At 44.2% G+C, this 21021-nt stretch overlaps 1 protein-coding gene across 6 annotated transcripts in view; it reads left to right on the top strand.

Annotated features, from left to right (window-relative positions):
- Positions 1-21021, top strand: part of KLHL29 (kelch like family member 29) — a 540917-nt gene that overhangs the window by 476724 nt on the left and 43172 nt on the right. For all 6 annotated transcript variants that reach the window (XR_010599378.1, XR_010599380.1, XR_010599379.1 and 3 more), the window contains one exon: positions 16850-17048. Coding sequence is in view for 2 of the 6 variants with exons in the window: in XM_005297329.5 (XP_005297386.1) it covers positions 16850-17048 (199 nt within the window). In the remaining 4 variants the exon portion in view is untranslated. The remainder of the gene's footprint in view (positions 1-16849; positions 17049-21021) is intronic.

Here is a 21021-nt window from a genome sequence, read left to right as displayed (position 1 = left end):
AAAGGTCACCGATCCATCTACATAAGACTGATAGTGAGCTCAAATAATGAAATATTTATTAAACTAATATTTGGTAAATAACTGTACCCCAGTGCTTTGGAACGGTATGCCAACTGCATATGGCAACATTTATATAACTCTTTCAGCCCTGCTAGTAATGCAGTTGCATAAAATCAATCTAACTGAGAGAAATGGCATCTGATGTCAGGTTCCTGAATGGTTAGGTAATTTCCGGTGGCAGTGAAAGCAGACCACTGGTTGTAGGGATTCCTTTTATTTGTCACTCGGAAATCTCGCAATAGACTGACACATCTAGAAAAGCTGGATTTGCTGGTTTTCTGTTTATTTCTCTTCCAGACTGATTGAGGAGTTAGTAGGGTTTATCGTGGTAGTTATTCCTTTTAACCTTAGTTTACCTCTGGGGAGATCATACAAAATACATATTGCATAATGAGGCACTGTCATGTGAAAAGCATCAAGGTATAGGGGTCGGAGCACAGGCAGGGCTTAATTCCAGAAACTCTTGTGCTCTAATCCTAGCTTAGCCGTAGTCTCACTGTGTGGCCTTGGGTAAGCCAGTTTACCTACCTCCACTTTCCTCTCTGTGAAATGTGTGTGTGTGGGGGGGGGGGGGGGCACGCAGGGGAATACTTGTCACATGGAGTGTTGATAGGGTATACTAGATACTGGGCCAGATCCTCAGCTAGTGCAAACCAGTGTTGCTGGGCTAACAGTGAATGGATTTATGTCAATATACTCAAGTTGGAGATCTGGACCAATGTCTATTCAAGACGTTAAAGATCTAAAGTAGTAAATTTATTATCTGACCAGAGTGCCATGTGCTATGTCACCATTCTCTGTGATCCATACAGACATGATAGTGGGCCCTTTTTAAAAAAATACTGTTTATCATCAAAATGTTCACTTATAAAATGAAATGTCTTACCCATAAAAAAATTAATGAGCTGTCTATGAACTTGTGTCCTTAGAGCAAGCTCTGTCTAAATAGTATCTTAATGGCACCTGAGAACCAGAGATTTGTAGACAAATTGAAGGTAATTTAGAGAAGAACAAAACAAATGATTAAAGGACTAGAGGAATTGATTTTGAAGGAAAGATTAAAAGGATTGAATATGCTTGACTTGGTCTAACAACAGCTAAAGGGGGATAACTGTCTACAAGTATTTGAAGAGGAAAGGAGAGGAATTACCTAGGGTGATGCAAGGGAGCATAACCACTGCAGGGGCAATGGGATAAAATTGAGACAAAGCAAATGCAGGCTGAATGAACACCATGCACACCAGTAAGTTTAGTAGCGAGGAGTGATGGAAAGGGAAGACAATGTGGAGAAGGAAAAGTGGCATTATGTCAAATGTTATATACGCCAATGAGCTACCTTTTGACAATTAAAGAGAATGGCAATAAAATGACTTTGGTTAGGATGCAGAAAATGACGAGGAAGAAACAGTGGATTTCTGGAAGGAAGAAAAATGGGCAACTCTCAAGGTGTCTGGATACCATAGTCGTGGAGAATTTTAAATACCCAGCTAACACATATCGTCAAACATGCAGCATCAGAAAGGTTCCATAGTTATGAAGAAGCTTAATGATACAGAAAGTATCAAAAACACTCTGAGCCTTTTCCTTAGCAATGGGTAGAAAATGATAAGAAAACTCAAAATGATGACATTCAGTACCAGGAAGCTACTTAAATTCATCATAGTAAGAAATTAATTCACTGAACAATGCAGTCCAAGAGTGTTAGCTTTAGGAAAGCAAATATGGGCTAAGTATGAAATGAAGGTTGGGATTTTCAAAGGAGCTGATAGGAGTTAGGCACCCAACTTCTTTTAAAATTTAATGAAATTTGAGTGCCTAGCACCTTTGGAAACCCCATCCTTAGTGACTACAATAATAGCAGAATGCATTGAAAGCCTCCCCTTTGGAAAGCAGAAGAGTCCTAATGGATGCCATAATTGCAGCGTAACAAACTCCAATTTCTCTGAAAGTGAAGAGTGCAAGGAATGAGATGTAATCATTGTGTCTTCACATAGTGACAGACTGCTCAAAGATCTGGGGTTTAAATAAGTCCTTTTCTAGGGGGCCAAACAAACAAGAATCCACAGAACCAATGCAGGCTTGGAGAGAGAAGAACAAGAGTGGGAGGAAACAGAATGAGTGAGTTAATACTAGTCCCAGGGGCCCAGGGGAATAATAAAAAAAACACATCAAGAGAAGAAGTGATACAAGAGGGAAAACAGGTCCACTAATTAATAAAGCAGGGTAAAGGTGGAGTTCTCTGTTACTCACTAACGGCTGGTATACGGCACTCTTTATTTTTAAGGGATACTACCATCAACTTGAAATCTAGTTTATTTATTTATTTATTTATTTTTAAGTTGAAAGTAGCTTTGGGAGTTGCACCTGTCCTGAAATCCCCTCTCAGTTTTTTGTGGCTTTACCAACACATCTTCCTACTTTTAACAGTGTTTTTCTTTCTTCTGTTGCTGAGGAAACTGAATGACTAAGGCCTCCATCCTGTAAGCACATGCACATGCAGATTACTTGCATTCCACGTAGTCACACTTATGTCAGTGGCAGAATCATGAAGAGAACTCCTGACTCCCAAGTCATCCGGTCCAAACATTAGGCCACACTCCCGGCTTTTCTGAATGGAAAGGGAAATGAAGTTCAGGATTGCATTATAAATAGGAAAAAAATCTTTGTATGTGTGTATCACTATGCTGTGTGTGTCAGGAGCGCTCTTCCTTTTTAAAGCACGTTATAAACACCATTTAATCTTGACAGCATGCCTTTGTGGTACATATGTGTGTGTACAGGTGTATATGTGGGTGTATATTTATAACCGGAACAAATGAAATGCCAATCACTGGTTGTTGGATGGTTTGTTACTTTCTGAGGACATTTATTTTGGTAGAGTTATTCTGCTGACTAAAGACGTTTGTGATAAGATTCTTTATTAAAATGTCTGAGTGTGAAATAAATTCTGAGTGTAATGAATTAATGATTCATCATCCTGTGTGCTTAAATATAACCTCATCACATTACATCTAGAAATACATGTTCACGTGCTGCTCCATGAACTGTTTGGAGAACAGGATAGCAGCTCCTTTTCTGCAACACTGATGACATTATGGTGTTTAGTCAGCTGTGCTGCCATAAAGATGTCATGTTAAAACTTCGTTTCAAGAAGTGAGGCGGGTGCTATTTTCCTCTTGCTGTGCATGGGATTTCTACATGTAGCTCCCTCCCACTGAGTCACTGCGTGAGTCCGGGGCCTGGGAACCAGACTTCATTCCAAATGTTCATCTCATTATGTTATAAGGTTTCCAGCTATAATGATACTCAAGCTTTATAGTTAGTGGATTTTCAGTTCAAAGAAATTGAACCAATGCAAACTAAACAGTAATAAATAGTAGACAAATGCTGTGCACACCAGAGAACAGAGATTTGATTTGGACTTGTCCTAACACTTATAAATATGGAAGAGATTATTAGAAAGAATGCGTGCCCTTGAGGCACCCATGGGCAATATGCATTGAAGTGGTTGCCCTGATCACCAGGTAGCACTGTGGTGCCCCAAAAATAAAGCTTTGCTTTGTTCTAGTGAAGCTTCGAATCAGCAACTGGTGCTGCTGTCTCGAGAACTCTGTTTAAACTTTCAAAAAACAGCCAGTTCCCCATTGTTGTTGCACTTGGACACCTATAGTTTTGCAAAGGCTTTTTGGTGTCATATAGGGAGTTCTAGTTCAGAAGATCATGGAGGATTTCCAGCAGCAGCGGGAAGGTGGGGACAGGTCAAGACTCTTGCCTGACACTAACCCACAGTGCCTTGTCTCTTTGCCACTGGAAACTTCTTGATTTCTAGCATTCATTGCCAGTGCAGCTCAACATGCAGTTCGTCATCTGACCACCAGTCCAGGAACTAAGGGATAACCTCTTCTTTTTAAAAACATGTTCCCCTTACAGGTCTCAGTGTGTTATTGTGGGTGTAGCATTGCTACCACTCAGAGTCATCTCATAATTGTTTAACAGTACCGCTGAGTTTTTGCCGCAACTGTCAGATTAGAATTTTTTTATTTTGTCTCTAAAATCCAGTTGAATTTGAACCCAGTCTCTGTGTGAGAGGGCAGAGAAATCTTTTTAAGGCTGTGGTGTATTAATCTTCTTAGTCTCTCTGATGAATTGAATGTATTCCTAGTTTAGTTTTAAAATGTTAAAAAATAGTCTCTTAGAATTATGCATTAACAGCTGAAACAGCAGTGTGTTGGACTAAAAACCTTAATATGGATAATCTTACTTCTGTATGTGTACTTCTAGCTAAAATATGTTTCTTTAGGCAGCTAGCACAAAGCGTCTTTTGTATGAAAGAATAGTAAAACAGAGACAGAGAGATGAGCTATAAGGCATCAGGGAAACATTATTTTGACCTCTCTGGGCATTACTTCAAAAATGTCAAAAATCTTGATAGCTTTCCAGTGTAATATTTAAAGAGCAGGAAATTTGATTCTGCAACAGTAAACATATTTCCTAAAACTAGCAGTATACTATTGTGACAATAGCCTAAGCAGAAGCACAGTGATAGTCGTTTAAAGAATACCTATGAGGATTTTACTAGCTTGGGGATTTCAGAGTAAAAAGCAATTTTTTTAAATGTGATACTGAAGAGAGTTTTGAAAGTCAGGTATCAGACTAAAGCCCACTTTCTATAAACTGCTAATAATACAGATATAATTACTAGGGGAAGAAAGGTCACAAAAAGTTTAACAAAGTAAACCTCCTCATTCAGACCACCAAGCAGAAATGTAAATGGCATTAAAATATTCTGTGATCCAATTGGAGAGCTGTTCTGACTGCAGACGTGGAGAAAACGTATGCAGAAGTTAGGTGGATAAACTATGCAAGGTTAGATATATGGATGAGACATCTCGAATCAGCAAGAAATAATCTTGATGGTACAACAGGCAGTACCATCATTCTGAGTCAGTACTGACCCAATAATATTTAACACTTACATCACAATTTATATCTTCACTGTGCTGTGAAAACTGTAACCAGTGAATATCCCATTGTAGTACTGGGGGCATTATGGTGTCAGAGGTGCCATCCTTTCAGAGGAGATCTTAAACACACGTCATGACTATGTGTGGTCATTAAAGGTCCCACAGGATAGGGCCATTAACCACAAAGGCTTGGCCAAATTCCAGATTGGGTTATTGCTTTCTGCCTACTAGAAGCCCAGCGACATATGCGTACCACTGCTCAGTATGATCTGATTGGTATAACCCTGAGCTATCCCACTGCATGCCACCTTATGGTTTGTTTCTCTCGCTCACTGTGTCACATCTAAATTTAGATTGTAAGCTCTATGGGGCAAGAACCCTGTCTGTTTTGCAACATAAAGGCATTTTGTCCTGGGTTTTATAAATCCTCGGGGACTCAAGCTATGTGAAGAAGCTGCTGGCCAGCTGAGCTAATGAAATCGATAGCAGTCTGGCAAATGTATATGTGCCTCAGGAGCCAACCCACACCAAATCTGTCTACTCCTTCCCTCGTAGCCAGTCCCCCTTACTCATGAGTTGTCAAGCCAGCTCTCCTCCCCTGCCACCCCCCACCCCCCAGGGAGAGCAAACTCTACAAAGAGTCAGTGAGGGGGTCTAGCCTTCCATCCCAACTGTCTGTGATTCTATGAGCCATAGCCTCAGTTGGAATAAATCAGAATAGCTCCATTGATGTCAATGGACCCACACCAGTTGAAGAGCTGTCCTGTCTGTTCCCATACTCGTGCCTCATTCATTCTTTGTATAGGGGGAGGGATAGCTCAGTGGTTTGAGCATTGGCCTGCTAAACCCAGGGCTGTGAGTTCAATCATTGAGGGAGCCATTTAGGGATCTGGGACAAAAAACTGTCTGGGGATTGATCCTGCTTTAAGCAGCAGGTTGGACTCGATGATCTCCTGAGGTCCCTTCCAACCCTGATATTCTATGATTGCAATGATTGAATTTAAATGGTGAACTCCTTGGAGTAGAGCCTTGTCTAAACAATGGGCTAGATGCTCAAGGGGCTGAGATGTGGTCTGCCTTTTACCACCTGAAAAAATGAATTAACAGATTCATAGAATTTAAGGCCAGAAAAGACCATTATCGTATTGTAATCTAGTCTGACCTCCTGCATAGAATTACACCAATTGATTGCAGGTGCAAATCTGAATATTTGCATCTCTGACTATCCAATTTGCACTTGCATTCAGAATGTGAGAAATGAATGCTCTAAAAAATGTGTAGCCACAGTGGAATTACAGGCACAAACTGTAAGCCCATACTTGCATCCACAAAAATGGAGGCTGCTCTTTGAAAGTTTTGCCGTGTACATTTTGAAAAGTGCCCTTCACATCTATTGTACTATTTTATTATTAATAGTAATAATATTAATAATGTAAAAGGGAACCATATAAGTTTTATATGTGTACAAGGATAAAGGGAAGGAGAAAGAAAAGGAAGAAGAGCAAATAAGAGATGGTAAGAAGGCTGAAATGCTTAATAGTACTTATTCCAATCTTCAATAAAAAGGATAATGGTCACAAGCTATTTAATACACTCATAGCTAACGAGGCTATGAAGCAGTCACAAGGCAGAAGCAGAAAGGAATAGGCTACAGAATCCCTAGACCACTTGGATGTACTTAAATCAGCAAAGCCAAATGAAACTCGCCATCGACTATAGTGCTTAAAGGCGCTAGTGCGAAAAGCCACTGGTTTATAAAAGCCTCTACCATCCTCTAGAGACAGTGAGATTATACATACCCTGCAAATCCCTTGGTAAAAAACAATAAGATGACACATACCCTTAATGCTAGCAGTGATGAAGCAGAGCAGCAACTGTGTGTGCTCTCTTTCTCACACACACATACAGCTGTATTTCTGTAGCTGTTTGGGTGGGGAAAGAATAAGAGTGAAATGTGACATTAGCTTTGATATGTGACATTAGCTTTCATGCTGATGAGAGAGAGCGACATGTTCTAATTATTATTAGCCTTCACAATGAGCCACAAGCTCAGACAGAGGAAGAGAGGGAGAGAAACACAGTTAGAGTTTCTCACTAATCTAATTAAGGAAAGGTGGGCGAAAGAGAGAGTGTGCTTTGCTAATTCAGCAGCCGTTGCCTCATTTATTCTAGGAGGCCTGGGGGAAGAATGCAGTATCTCTGCGGGTGGAGTCAGGAGAATTGCCTCTCGTTGCTGGAGGGGAGCTCTCCCCTAAATGCCAATTTAAGCTAAACATGGAGACATCCTGGTGTCTAACCCCAGGTTCTCATTTAATGACATGAGTATTTGCTTGCGTTTTGTCTTACTTGGCAGTATGGCTGCGTCCTGCACAGGGCCTATTGGAGAGGCAGAAGGGGCAGCTTTCTGATGAACTAGGATGCTTAGGAAGATTGTTTGGCCTGCCTTAGCTGTAGATTTGTGCATATTCCAATTTCTCCATTACTTAAACTATTATTTAGCTATTCCTTTTAGTTCATTACTGCATGTGATTAGCATTCCCATTAGAGACTCACTGGCTAAACTTTGATGTCCCCATCAATAGCCTCAGTATTCCTGGTGTCCTGATTCTGCATTTCATCTTGGCTCCTCTGTAAGGTTAAACGCCCCCAGACTTCTTAAAAAAGGCACTTCCTGAAATCGGAGCTTTGCCTCCCACTGCCATATGTCGACTGTGTTCCCTCTCCCACAAGTTAGCATCATTTTAATGGCATTAAAATGTCTGCAGCCAAGTCCCTGACATTTGTGACTCTAGGGAAAGGGCAGAACTTCCCTCCCCTCTCCCCCTGCAATAAATTTTAGTAGAGGAAAGAGTCACGGAAGCATCTTTTATTTCACTGTACGGAACAGTGGCAGATGGCAGGGTTCAGATTCTTACCTGTGCCCAGCTACTCAACTGATCTTCTGCCAGGCAAAATTTAGGGGCACAAGTGAGGTCATTGAGTCTCCCTGATCCTGGGGCTGCTTCTGTGGGGCCAACCTAGAGTTTGGTGTAGATTAGAGTAGTCTCACACAAGTGGCCTTGACCCCCAAGCAGACAGATAGGAATTGCTACAGGGCAACCTGCTAAGACCGCACCTCCTGCATGCTTCCCCCGCCTTTGACATGCCCCCTATGCTGCAGGCTGTAGGACGGGTCGCATAGACCCAGGTATAGATGGCTCTATACTCACTGAGGACGCCTCCCACCCCAGAAGAAGAAACCCTGTTGTTTTCTACTCCCTTTACACCACTTCCTTGATACAAGTGGAGCAGCGTGATGCTCAGGATTGAACCCAAAGGGTCCTTCCTGGAAGCGTTTGGCCTTATGCAAATACATCTCCCAAATTTCATGTTGTATTAAGGAAGTCTCCTGAATTAGCGGTTAGACTAAGGTAGACAGCATTTGCTTCTGGTCATCTTTCTGTCACTCTGACATTGGGCAAGTCACTCTAATCGTTTTGCCTCGGCTTCCCCATCTGTAAAACCTGCCTGCCTCCTGGCGTATTGTGAGGCTCACAATAATTAGTGTGTGCACAACATTTTGAGCTCTTCTGACAAAAAAGATGCTTCAGAAGTGTAAGGTGTTATTACTGTGTTATTTATTATAGTTGTGAAGTTCAGAGGTGTTACTGTTATGCAAACACACACTCATCTCTTCTCAGAAAACTGGACATTTCAGACTGCCAAGCACTTCCATGTCTGTTACACTCTGTTAAATGAAGTGATTGGATTTTGTGAAAACCCGTATTCTTCTCTCTGCCAGACTGAATCCAAAAATATGCTCATTTTAACTTAGTTTATATCATCACGGTGACATGGCTCTAAGGAGGTAGGTTAGTGCAAACTCCTACTGGAAAGAGATAATTGCATGTCCTACCAAACTGATGCCTCTGTTTTAAATTTATTGTAGGGAAATGGGAAGTGGTAGAAGATGTTCCTGTGATGAGTATGATCGCTTATCACCTAGCAGGGTGGAACCAATTGTGCACAGTAGAACTTGAGAAATATTTCTAACCAACAACTGCTCACTCATCTTTCCTTTCTCCATCCCTGTATCTATACGTTCTTCTTCCACTGCAGCTGTCACCTGATTCCCAGACACTAGAGGCACTCACACACTAAAAAAAACGAGGAGTCCTTGTGTCACCTTAGAGACTAACAATTTTGGGGGGCATAAGCTTTCATGGGCTAGAACCTACTTCATCAGATGCATGAAGTGAAAAATACAGGAGCAAGTATAAATACGTGAAAGGATGGGGGTTGCTTTACCAAGTCTGAGGTCAATCTAACGAGATAATTCAATTAACAGCAGGATACCAAGGGAGGAAAAATAACTTTTGAAGTGGTAAAAGAGTGGCCCATTACAGACAGTTGACAAGAAGGTGTGAGTAACAGTAGGGAGAAATTAGGATTGGGGAAATTAAGTTTAGGTTTTGTAATGATCCAACCACTCCCAGTCTTTATTCAGGCCTAATCTGATGGTATCCAGTTTGCAAATTAATTCCAGTTCTGCAGCTTCACATTGGAGTCTGTTTTTGAAGTTTTTTTGTTGAAGAATTGCCACTTTTAGGTCTGTTATTGAGTGACCAGAGAGAAATGTTCTCCTACTGGTTTTTGAATGATATGATTCTTGATGTCAGATTTGTGTCCATTTATTCTTTTGCATAGAGACTGTCCAGTTTGGCCAATGTACATGGCAGAGGGGCATTGCTGGCACATGATGGCATATATCACGTTGGTAGATGTGCAGGTGAACGAGCCCCTGATGGTGTGGCTGATGTGGTTAGGTCCTATGATGGTGTCGCTAGAATAGATATGTGGACAGAGTTGGCACCGTGGTTTGTAGCAGGGTTTGGTTCCTGGGTTGGTGTTTTTGTTGTGTGGTGTGTAGTTGCTGGTGCGTATTTCTTTCAGGCTTTGTTGGGGCCTGTCTTGTAGTAGGTGACTACTCGGTACCCTTCCGGCTCTGTCAGTCTATTTCTTCACTTCACCAGGTGGGTATTGCAGTTTTAAGAACGCTTGATAGAGATTCTGTAGGTGTTTGTCTCTGTCTGAGGGATCGGAGCAAATGTGGTTGTACCTTAGAGCTTGGCTGTAGACAATGGGTCGTGTGATGTGTTCTGGATGAAAGCTGGAGGCATGTAGGTAAGTATAGCGGTCAGTAGGTTTCCGGTATAGGGTGTTTATGTGACCATCGCTTATTAGCACTGTAGTGTCTAGGAAGAGGACCTCTTTTGTGGACTGGTCCAGGCTGAGGTTGATGGTAGGGTGGAAATCGTGGAAATCTTGGTGGAATTCCTCAATGGCCTCCTTCCCATGTGTCCAGATGATGAAAATGTCATCAATGTAGCGCAAGTAGAGTAGGGGCGTAAGGAGACGAAAGCTGAAGAAGCGTTATTCTAAGTCAGCCATAAAAATGTTGGCATGCTGAGGGGCCATGCGGCTACCCATAGCAGTCCCACTGCCTTGAAGGTATAAATTGTCCCCAAATCTGAAATAGTTGTGGGTGAGGACAAAGTCACAAAGTTCAGCCTCCAGATTTGCCGTGATGGTATCGGGGATACTGTTCCTGATGGCTTGTAGTCCATCTTTGTGCGGAATGTTGGTGTAAAGCGCTTCTACATCCATAGTGGCTAGGATGGTGTTTTCTGGAAGATCATCAAAGGATTTGAGTTTCCTCAGGAAGTCGGTGGTGTCTCGAAGATAGCTGGGAGTGCTGGTAGCGTAGGGCCTGAGGAGAGAGTCTGCATAGCCAGATAATCCTGCTGTCAGGGTGCCAATGCCTGAGATGATGGGGCATCCAGGATTCCCAGGTTTATGGATTTTGGATAGCAGATAGAATACCCCTAGTCGGGGCTCTAGGGGTGTGTCAGTGTAGATTTGTTCCTGTGCTTCTTTAGGGAGTTTTTTGAGCAGATGATGTAGTTTCTTTTGGTAATTCTCAGTGGGGTTAGAGGATAATGGCCTGTAGAATGTGGTGTCAGAGGGTATGTCTACACTACGGGATTAATCCGAATTTATATAATTCGAATTTGGGAAACAGATTGTATAAAGTCGAATGTATGCGTCCACACTAAGCACATTAATTTGGCGGTGTGCGTCCATGTACGGGGGCTAGCGTCGATTTCTGGAGCGTTGCACTGTGGATAGCTATCCCATAGCTATCCCATAGTTCCCGCAGTCTCCCCCGCCCATTGGAATTCTGGGTTGAGATCCCAGTGCCTGATGGGACAAAAAACATTGTCGCAGGTGGTTCTGGGTACAGCCTCACCCCTCCCTCCCTCCCTGCATGAAAGCAACGGACGGCAGACAACCATTTCACTCCTTTTTTCCTGGGTGAACACTGCAGACTCCATACCACGGCAAGCATGGAGCCCGCTCAGCTCAAGACAGCAGTCATGAACATTGTAAACACCTCGCGCGTTCTCGTGGAGTTTATGCTGAGCCAGGACCAGAAAAACGAGGCGAGGAGGCAGCGGCGGCGGCAGCGCAGCGACAAGCCTGATGAGGACATGGACATGGACATGGACACGGACACAGAATTCTGTCAAACCGCGGGCCCCAGTGCTTTGGAGATCCTGTTGTTAATGGGGCAGGTTCTATCCATGGAACGCCGATTCTGGGCAAGGGAAACAAGCACAGACTGGTGGGACCGCATAGTGTTGCAGGTGTGGGATGATTCCCAGTGGCTGCGGAACTTTTGCATGCGTAAGGGCACTTTCATGGAACTTTGTGACTTGCTGTCCCATGACCTGAAATGCCAGAATACCAAGATGAGAGCAGCCCTCACAGTTGAGAAGCGAGTGGCGATAGCCCTGTGGAAGCTTGCAACGCCAGACAGCTACCGGTCAGTTGGGAATCAATTTGGAGTGGGCAAATCTACTGTGGGGGCTGCTGTGATGCAAGTAGCCAAAGCAATCACTCAGGTGCTGCTACGAAAGGTAGTGACTCTGGGAAATGTGCAGGTCATAGTGGATGGCTTTGCGGCAATGGGATTCCCTAACTGTGGTGGGGCGATAGATGGAACCCATATCCCTATCTTGGCACCGGAGCACCAGGGTACCCAGTACATAAACCGCAAGGGGTACTTTTCAGTGGTGCTGCAAGCACTTGTGGATCACAAGGGACGTTTCACCAACATCAACGTGGGCTGGCCTGGAAGGGTTCATGACGCTCGCGTCTTCAGGAACACTTCCCTGTTTAAAGGGCTGCAGCAAGGGACTTACTTTCCAGACCAGAAAATAACCGTTGGGAATGTTGAAATGCCAATAGTTATTCTTGGGGACCCAGCCTACCCCTTAATGCCATGGCTCATGAAGCCATACACAGGCAGCCTGGACAGGAGTCAGGACCTGTTCAACTACAGGCTGAGCAAGTGCAGAATGGTGGTAGAATGTGCATTTGGCCATTTAAAAGGTCGCTGGCGATCGTTACTGACTCGCTCAGACCTCAGCCAAACCAATCTCCCCATTGTTATTTCTGCTTGCTGTGTGCTCCACAATCTCTGTGAAAGTAAGGGGGAGACCTTTATGGCGGGGTGGGAGGCTGAGGCAAATCGCCTGGCTGCTGATTACGCGCAGCCAGACACCAGGGGATTAGAAGAGCACACCAGGAAGCGCTGTGCATCAGAGAAGCTTTGAAAACCAGTTTCATGACTGGCCAGGCTACAGTGTGAAATATCTGTTTGTTTCTCCTTCATGAAAACCCGCCCCCTTTATTGACTCATTCTCTGTAAGGAACCCACCCTCCCCCTTCCCCCAGCTTGCTTTCAAACCAAATAAAGTCACTATCGTTTAAAAATCATTTATTCTTTATTAATAGATTATAAAAAGAGGGAGGGAACCCAGGTGGGGTTTGGGAGGAGGATCGGCGGGAAGGAAAAGGCCACTAAAAAAAGGTTAAAAAAATGACAGCCTTTTGCTTGGGCTGTCCACTGGGGTGGAATGGGAAGGTGTGCAGAGCCTCCCCCCCCCCCCCCCCCCCGCATTCTTACACATCTGGGTGAGGAGGCTATGGAACATGGTGAGGGGGTAGGGGGGTTATACAGGGGCTGTAGCGGCACTCTGTTATCCTGCTGCCGTTCCTGAAGCTCCACCAGACGCCAGAGCATGTCTGTTTGCTCACGCAGCAGCCCCAGCGTTGCATCCTGCCTCCTCTGATCTTCCTGCTGCCACCTCTCATCTCGAGCGTCTCTCCTCTCCTCACGTTGGTCCCTCCTGTCCTCACGTTGGTCCCTCCTGTCCTCACGTTCACTGGCTTCTTTCCTATACTTTGAAACCGTGTCCTTCCACTCATTCAGATGAGCTCTGGATTCCATGATTTCTGTGAACATCTCGTCTCGCGTCTTCTTTTTCCGACGCCTTATCTGTGATAGCCTTCGGGATGGAGGAGGGAGGCTTGAAGAATTTGCAGCTGCTGGAGGGAGGGAAAAAAGGAGAGAATTTTTAAAAAAGATACATTTTGCAGAACAATGCTTATACTCTTTCACGGTGACCAACACTATTAACATTACATAGCACATGTGATTTCTGTGCAAGGTCACATTTTGCCTCTTAATACTCAGTGCCTGTGGCTTTGCTGCTAGAGATCACAGACGCCGGTCCGGGCAACAGAATTTGGCTTGCATGCGGCCATGGTAAGCCATTGTCTTTCGGCTTCTGCGCCCTCCTTTCCCACATACCAAGCAAAGCCCGTTGAGTGCTGCGGTTTTCCTCTTAACATTCAGCAGCAGCAGAAAACAAACTAACCACACACACACCCCCATCCAATTCTCTGGATGATCGCTTTTTCCCTCCCCCCACCGCGTGGCTGGTATCAGGGAAGATCCCTGCAGGAACCAAACTAACACCCCCCACCGCGCCATGAATTCTCTGGGATGATCGCTTTACCCCTCCCCCCACCGTGTGGCTGGTATCAGGGAAGATCCCTGCTAGCCAAACGTGAAAAGCTCTGGGCCAATTCCCCCGCCCCTGCGCTTGGCTAACTGCAGGGAAGGATTTCTTTTCAGCCACAGGCAAACAGCCCAGTAGGAACGGCCACCTCTGTCCCCTTAATTAAATTCCCGTATTTCAACCAAGTTACCATGAGCGATATCGCTCTCCTGAGGATTACACAGCAAGATAAAGAACGGATGTTGCTTGAATGCCAGCAAACACCAGGACCATACGCTGCCAGGCTTTGTCATGCAATGATACCAGATTACTTGCTGCAAGCATGGCGCGGTCAAGTGTCCTACCATGGAGGACGGAATAAGGCTGCACTGCCCAGAAACCTTGTGGCAAGGCTTTTGGAGTACCTCCAGGAGAGCTTCATGGAGATGTCCCTGGAGGATTTCCGCTCCATCCCCAGACACGTTAACAGACTTTTCCAGTAGCTGTACTGGCTGCGAATGCATCCCAAGTCCTCAGGGCAAAGTAATCATTAAAAACCCTTGCTTTTAAACCATGTTTTATATTTTAAAAGGTAAACTCACCTGAGGTCCCTTCCATGGGGTCATGGTCTTGGATACTGGGTTGGGAGGGTACTTCAGTCAGGCTGAGAAAAAGATCCTGGCTGTTGGGGAGAACGGAGTGCTGGGTGCTCTCTGCAAGCTCGTCCTCCTCCTCCTCCTCTTCCCCGTCCGCAGAATCCTCAGGTGTAGCTGATGAGATTATCCCCGCCTCAGAATCCACGGTCAGAGGTGGGGTAGTGGTGGCGGCCCCCCCTAGAACTGCATGCAGCTCGTCATAGAAGCGGCATGTCCGCGACTCTGACCCGGAGCGACCGTTTGCCTCCTTTGTTTTTTGATAGGCTTGTCTGAGCTCCTTGATTTTCACCCGGCACTGATCTGAGTCCCTATTGTGCCCTCTCTCCATCATGCCCTTGGAGATTTTTTCAAAAGTTTTGGCATTTTGTCTTTTTGAACGAAGTTCTGCTAGCACTGAATCCTCTCCCCAAATAGCGATCAGATCCAGTACCTCCCGTACGGTCAATGCTGGTGCTCTTTTTCGATTATCGGCCTGCATGGTTACCTGTGCTGATGAGCTATCTGTGATCACCTGTGCTCTCCACGCTGGGCAAACAGGAAATGAAATTCAAATGTTCGCGGGGCTTTTCCGGTCTACCTGGCCAGTGCATCCGAGTTCAGATTGCTGTCCAGAGCGGTCACAATGGTGCACTGTGGGATAGCTCCCAGAGGCCAATACCATCGATTTGCGGCCACACTAACCCTAATTCGAAATGACAAAATCGATTTCGGCGCTACTCCACTCGTCGGGGTGGAATACAGAAATCGATTTAAAGAGCCCTTTATTTCGAATTAAATGGCTTCATTGTGTGGACGGTGCAGGGTTAATTCGATTTAACGCTGCTAAATCTGAATTAAAGTCATAGTGTAGACCAGGCCAGAGAGTTGTCTAGCAGCTTCTTGTTCATATTCTGACCTATTCATGATGACGACAGCACCTCCTTTGTCAGCCTTTTTTATTATGATGTCAGAATTGTTTCTGAGGCTGTGGATGGCGTTGTGTTCTGCACGGCTGAGATTATGGGGCAAGTGATGCTGCTTTTCCACAATTTCAGCTTGTGCACGTCAATGGAAGCACTCTGTGTAGGAGTCCAGTCTGTTCATCACTAAGGTGATGAACATGGTCTAAACAACTAAACAGATAGATGGATTCCAGAAAGCAATGAGCACCTGCAGCTCAGTGGAAGTTTTGGGTGTTAAGCGCCTCTCAGGCTCAACCCCTTAATCTTCAAGAATATTTCCCTGAATCTTGGTCCCAATCCCAATTGGGGCCTTTGGACGCTCTGATAATATAACTGTTTACTAATAACAATCATCTTTGTTGCTTTTAATAGTCACCTTTCTTTTACTGTCCTTCTAAATATGCAGCCATAGTTAGTTCTTATTGTCCTGATATGTTCCCTATACCCAGCTCCATAAATGCATTCTCCAACTCTTCTATCTCTCACTGTGAAGTGTTCTGTGATATGCTGTAAGATAAACAGTGATTTAAAATCAGTTCTCAGTGAATGGACTCTTCATTTATCAGCTGCAATTTTCACTTTTGTGGTTTTATTTTCCTTTAAGCAATAACCGGCGACAGACGGCTTCATTTCTTCCAATGTCCTTTGCACTACAAGGTTTATTTTATTTATATAGAAGATGGGGTGTAGTGTCAGTATTTGCGTAGCATCCACAGGAATCTGATTTCTAGGGAAACTTTGAAGTACGTGATTTGTTTCACCAACAAATAAATCCTACTAATTAAAAGATAGTTAACAAATTGGATGGTGTTTTTCAGTATCCACCATAGAGGCTATTCAAACCCAAGCTGCTCATCTGCTTTTTTCACACACAAAATGCTAGAAAAGCCATTTGTTTTCAGTGTAGCAACCAGTCTTAAATTTCAAGGTGAATTCAGGAAGCTAGGAAGATTAATGCCTGTCTCCTGTGCATAAGGTGTTATATTGAGCATAAGTTGAGAATCTGCTTTTACAACAAAATCTCTGTATAACAAGAATTGTCAGCTTTTGAAGATTGTTTTTGTCTCCATATGGGACCCCCCCCCCAAAAAAGCCTTCAGAGTGGAGCAGCTAAGGAATGTGTTGTCTTTGTGCTACCTGAACAATAATGAAGGTTTGGGGAGTGTATGCAGGACCCATGAAAATCAGGACTGTGTACAGCAAAGCTCAGGTACTAAGGGCAGCTCAAAGTATAATATATTCCCAAGTTGGGTAATAAGGGGAAGTGTTTGTGATGGGGGAGGAGGAAACGCCAAATGGTTGAAATCAAGCACTAAGGCTGCCATGTGTTCTTTCTCCAGTATGCTGCGGAGTTGCTGGCAGTGGTCCGCCTCCCCTTCATCCATCCCAGTTATCTGCTAAATGTTGTTGACAATGAGGAGTTGATAAAGTCTTCAGAGGCCTGCCGGGATCTAGTGAACGAAGCAAAACGTTATCACATGCTCCCACATGCCCGACAAGAGATGCAGACACCAAGAACCCGGCCCAGGCTATCAGCAGGTAAAGCAAAGCTAGCTTCAGAGGAAAAGCTCTCTGATCTGACACTTCCTGCAGTCCAAGACTGAATGGTTCAGACTGTCTGTAGTTTGCATAGGAAGGGAGGAGTAAGTGTCATTCCTCTTCCATTCACCACCTTTCACGAGCACAGGATTGGGAGCCAGGGAGTCCAGAGTTCCGACTCTGTCTCCTTCTGTGTAGGGTGACCATACATCCCGTTTTGGCCGAGACAGTCCCTTTTTTTAAGCCCTGTCCCGGCTGTCCTGACTTTTTGGGCAAAAGTGGGCATTTGTTCCATTTGCTCTTGCCAAACTGATCAAGCAGCAATGGCAGCCCCATGCAGGGGGGGAGGCAGGCAGGGCTGGGGCGAGCAGCGACGCCAACTCCAGCCTCATGCAGGGGGGAAGGCAGGGCTCAGGCGAGCAGCGATCTCGGAACAGCCTTTGGGAACTATGGTCACCCTATCTAGTACGTGCATCGCTGCTCACCCAAGCCCTGCCTTCCCCTGTGCAAGGAAGGGGGCTCAGGCAAGCAGCTTGGGCCAGCTCTGCGGGCGAGGGGTGGGGTGGGGAGGAGGTGTAGGTCTCAGGCCAGCCACTCGCAGTGTCCTGTTTTCTCTTTGAGAAATATGATCACCCTTCTTCTGTGGCATTTAGGCAAGTCACTTAAGGTCCAAAAAGTTTCCCCTCTTTTGGCTTACTCTATTTTTGGGAAGCCCAACTTTTTAGACACATGCACCAAAATGATCAAAGTAGGGTGCCTAAAGCTAAGCACTTGAATCCATATTTAGGCACCTAAATGAGTGGTCTGATTTTCAGGAATGATTAACTTCAGTGGCAAGGTGATCAGCACCTGTGAAAATAGGGCTCTAAGTACAGTAACTCCTCACTGAAAGTCGTCCCGGTTAACCTTGTTTCGTTGTTACGTTGCTGATCAATTAGGGAACATGCTCATTTAAAGTTGTGCAATGCTCCCTTCTAACGTTGTTTGGCAGCCACCTGCTTTGTCCACTGCTTGCAGGAAGAGCAGCCCGTTGAAGCTAGTGGGGGATTGGAACCAGGGTGGACCAGCAGCCCCCCTATCAGCTCCCCGCTCCCCTAAGTTCTCTGTGTGGCAGCCACCCAGCAGGCTATCAATTGCCGGGCAGTTCAGCTGTCCCTCCCCCCACTGCCATGTGCTGCTCCTGCCCACTGTGCCGGGGGAGGGAGGGATTAATGTCAGGGTGTCCCCATCCCCCCTGCTGCTGCACCCCACTTACCCCATCTCCATAGAGCAGGGGGAATACACGACAGGACTCAGAATGGAGGGAGCTTCCTGGCAGCAGCTGCCGTCTCAGCTTGCTGATCTACTTAAAAAGGCAGTGTACTGAGAGTGGGGTCAGCATACTTAAAGGGGCAATACGCGTCTCTCTCTCACACACAGGATGTGTCTCTCTGTCTGCCATGCTGTCTCCCCTCCCTCCATTCGTGCTGCCTTGTAGAGTGTGAGACTACATTAACAACAATGTGTTAACCCTTGAGGGCTCAGCCGAGTGCTAGTTCATCATTTAGCAGTAAGGCATTCCCTGGGAAATATCCCACCCTCTTCCACCCTCTAACTTCACCACCTCAACCAAGCTTCACAATCATCATCGCTGTGTACAGTATTAAATTGTTTGTTTAAAACTTATACTCTGTGTGTGTGTGTGTCTATATATATATATATTTATATATATATATATATAAAAATAAAATATAGTCTTTTGTCTGATGAAAAAAATTTCCCTGGAACCGAACCCCCCCCCCCCCCCCATTTACATTAATTCTTATGGGGAAATTGGATTTGTTTAACATCATTTCGCTTAAAGTCACATTTTTCAGGAACATAACTACAACGTTAAGCGAGGAGTTACTGTATTTAAAGTTGAGCCCCCACACCTAGACAACACTTCTAAAAATGTGGTCCTTGTCCTCTCTACCTCAGCTTTTTCAGGACAATAATATTTCCTTACCTTCCTCTCAGGATATTGTGAGGATCAGTTGATTAATTATTGTAAAGCAGTTTTCACTTTCACAGCACTGTGTAGATGTATTCTTATTTCAATACCACAAGTCTTACAATATCAGATCAGGCTGTTTGTCACATTCAAATCAAAAGGATCACACAGATATATTATGTTTAAAACACACATACACACAATCTATGAAGAAAGCATTGCTTCAAGAAGCTTTCCACATGGGGCATACATGTGTTTTTTGTCTAGCAAAAATAAAGAAGAAGCAATTCTCCAGTGTAATAAATCAATCTGTTTCGAGGTAGTGTTAGAAAATTTCTAAATACTTGTTACTCTGGAAGTTAGTACAAATAGTATGTATCAAACAACTGCAACAAATAAGCATCAGATGTGGAAGAAATAGGTGAAACTTTCCTGTGTGTTTTGCTTGGTGCTTCTTCCGAGCAAGTACAATGACAAGGCTAAGCAGACTTCCTGATGTACATGGCTATTGAAGCTAGTACGGTATATGTACTGTATATCAAGCCTCACCATTTGCAGCTTGTGGAAACTGCCTAATCCAAGCACTTTTCAGAAGGAGGAAACATAGATGACTTTCAATAACAATTCACACTAAAAAGTCTTTTGCTGAAGACGGCTAATGGTGTGATGTTTGAAGATTTTTGAAAAATGCTTATTTTATCTTTGTATATAAAATTATAGATGTAATGCAAACCTTTTACAGAAGCTTGTTGATGAGGGGAAAGTAATTCTTTTGGGATAAGGGAGGGTGATTATATTTTTTTTAGGTCAGAGTCTAATTATATAGAACCATTTATTTTGCATATTGTCTACATTTATGGATGCACAAAGGATCTCCAAACACCCTTTGTGGGTCTGCTGCAGGGTGTGAGATGCCCTCTCAAGGTCATTTATTATCAGCATATTATCTTTAGCACATCAGATTACATTTTCTGGTATGTACTAAAAATAATGATCTCTCATTACTAAGAAATATTTGTTTAAAACTGTATAGTATTTTAGGTTCATATCTTAATAAGAGAGTAAACTTGTTTGAAGAACACTTCAATATAAAAACGCAAAAATCCAGATGATGGAGGACAACAATCCAATATCCTGGTGAATAGTTCTTTGCACCAGGGCCTGCTGTTTCTGCTGTTACATTGAGCACTAAATCCAAAATATCTCAAGCACTTGACAGTGAGTGTTTCAGGCCAGAGGGTGTCAAGCAGTTAAAATGTGATGTACCATAGGGATCTGGTATAGGGGCAGATCCTGAGAGTCTTGCTCAGATTTACCTCAGTCCAGGCACTTAGTAAATTGTGAGTTAAAACCTCAGTAGATGGGCCCCAGTAACTACAGTGGTGTATCACCCATTCTCACTAGCAGGGAAATTGGCCCACTGTACACCTAAGATTAAAGGTTTTGGAAATCTCCATCTGCGCAGGTAAATCTAAATCAACAAGCTCTTTAAGGAATGGACTGCCTCTTCGCTGTGTGTTTGTACAGCACCTACCACAGTGGGGACCTGATCCAGGACTGAGGTTCCTGCGCACAACCATAATGCACATATAACAATAATAATTAATAACTAGGCAAAGTTTGTTTGGGATAATGTAACCTCTGGTGTGATGTTCTGTCCCATCTAGTGGCACCGAGACCACTTAAAGAGAGAGATTATGAGTCTGCTCTGTAGCCTTAGATAAGAGCCCACTGGCTTTTAGCTCATGCGGTAAAGGCTCATGCACTAAGTTCCAGAGGTTTCAGGTTCAATCCCACCCACCGATGACCAGGGTCTGTAGGTGTTACATAAGCACACAAAAGTATTTTGAAAAGGGGCCCCTTTGAAGGAGTGGATGGAAAACAAACTTAAATGTTGAAGAAATGCAATCAAGAGGGATAAAGCCTAAAAGTTTTCAATACATCAGTCTTTGGTGTGAGGATACATTAATCAAGGACAAAGCCAGATGGCAGTTTAGATGC

The sequence above is a fragment of the Chrysemys picta genome, chromosome 3, assembly GCF_011386835.1.
Source record: "Chrysemys picta bellii isolate R12L10 chromosome 3, ASM1138683v2, whole genome shotgun sequence".
Lineage (NCBI taxonomy): Eukaryota > Metazoa > Chordata > Testudines > Emydidae > Chrysemys > Chrysemys picta.
This window is presented reverse-complemented; position numbering and strand designations above follow the sequence as displayed.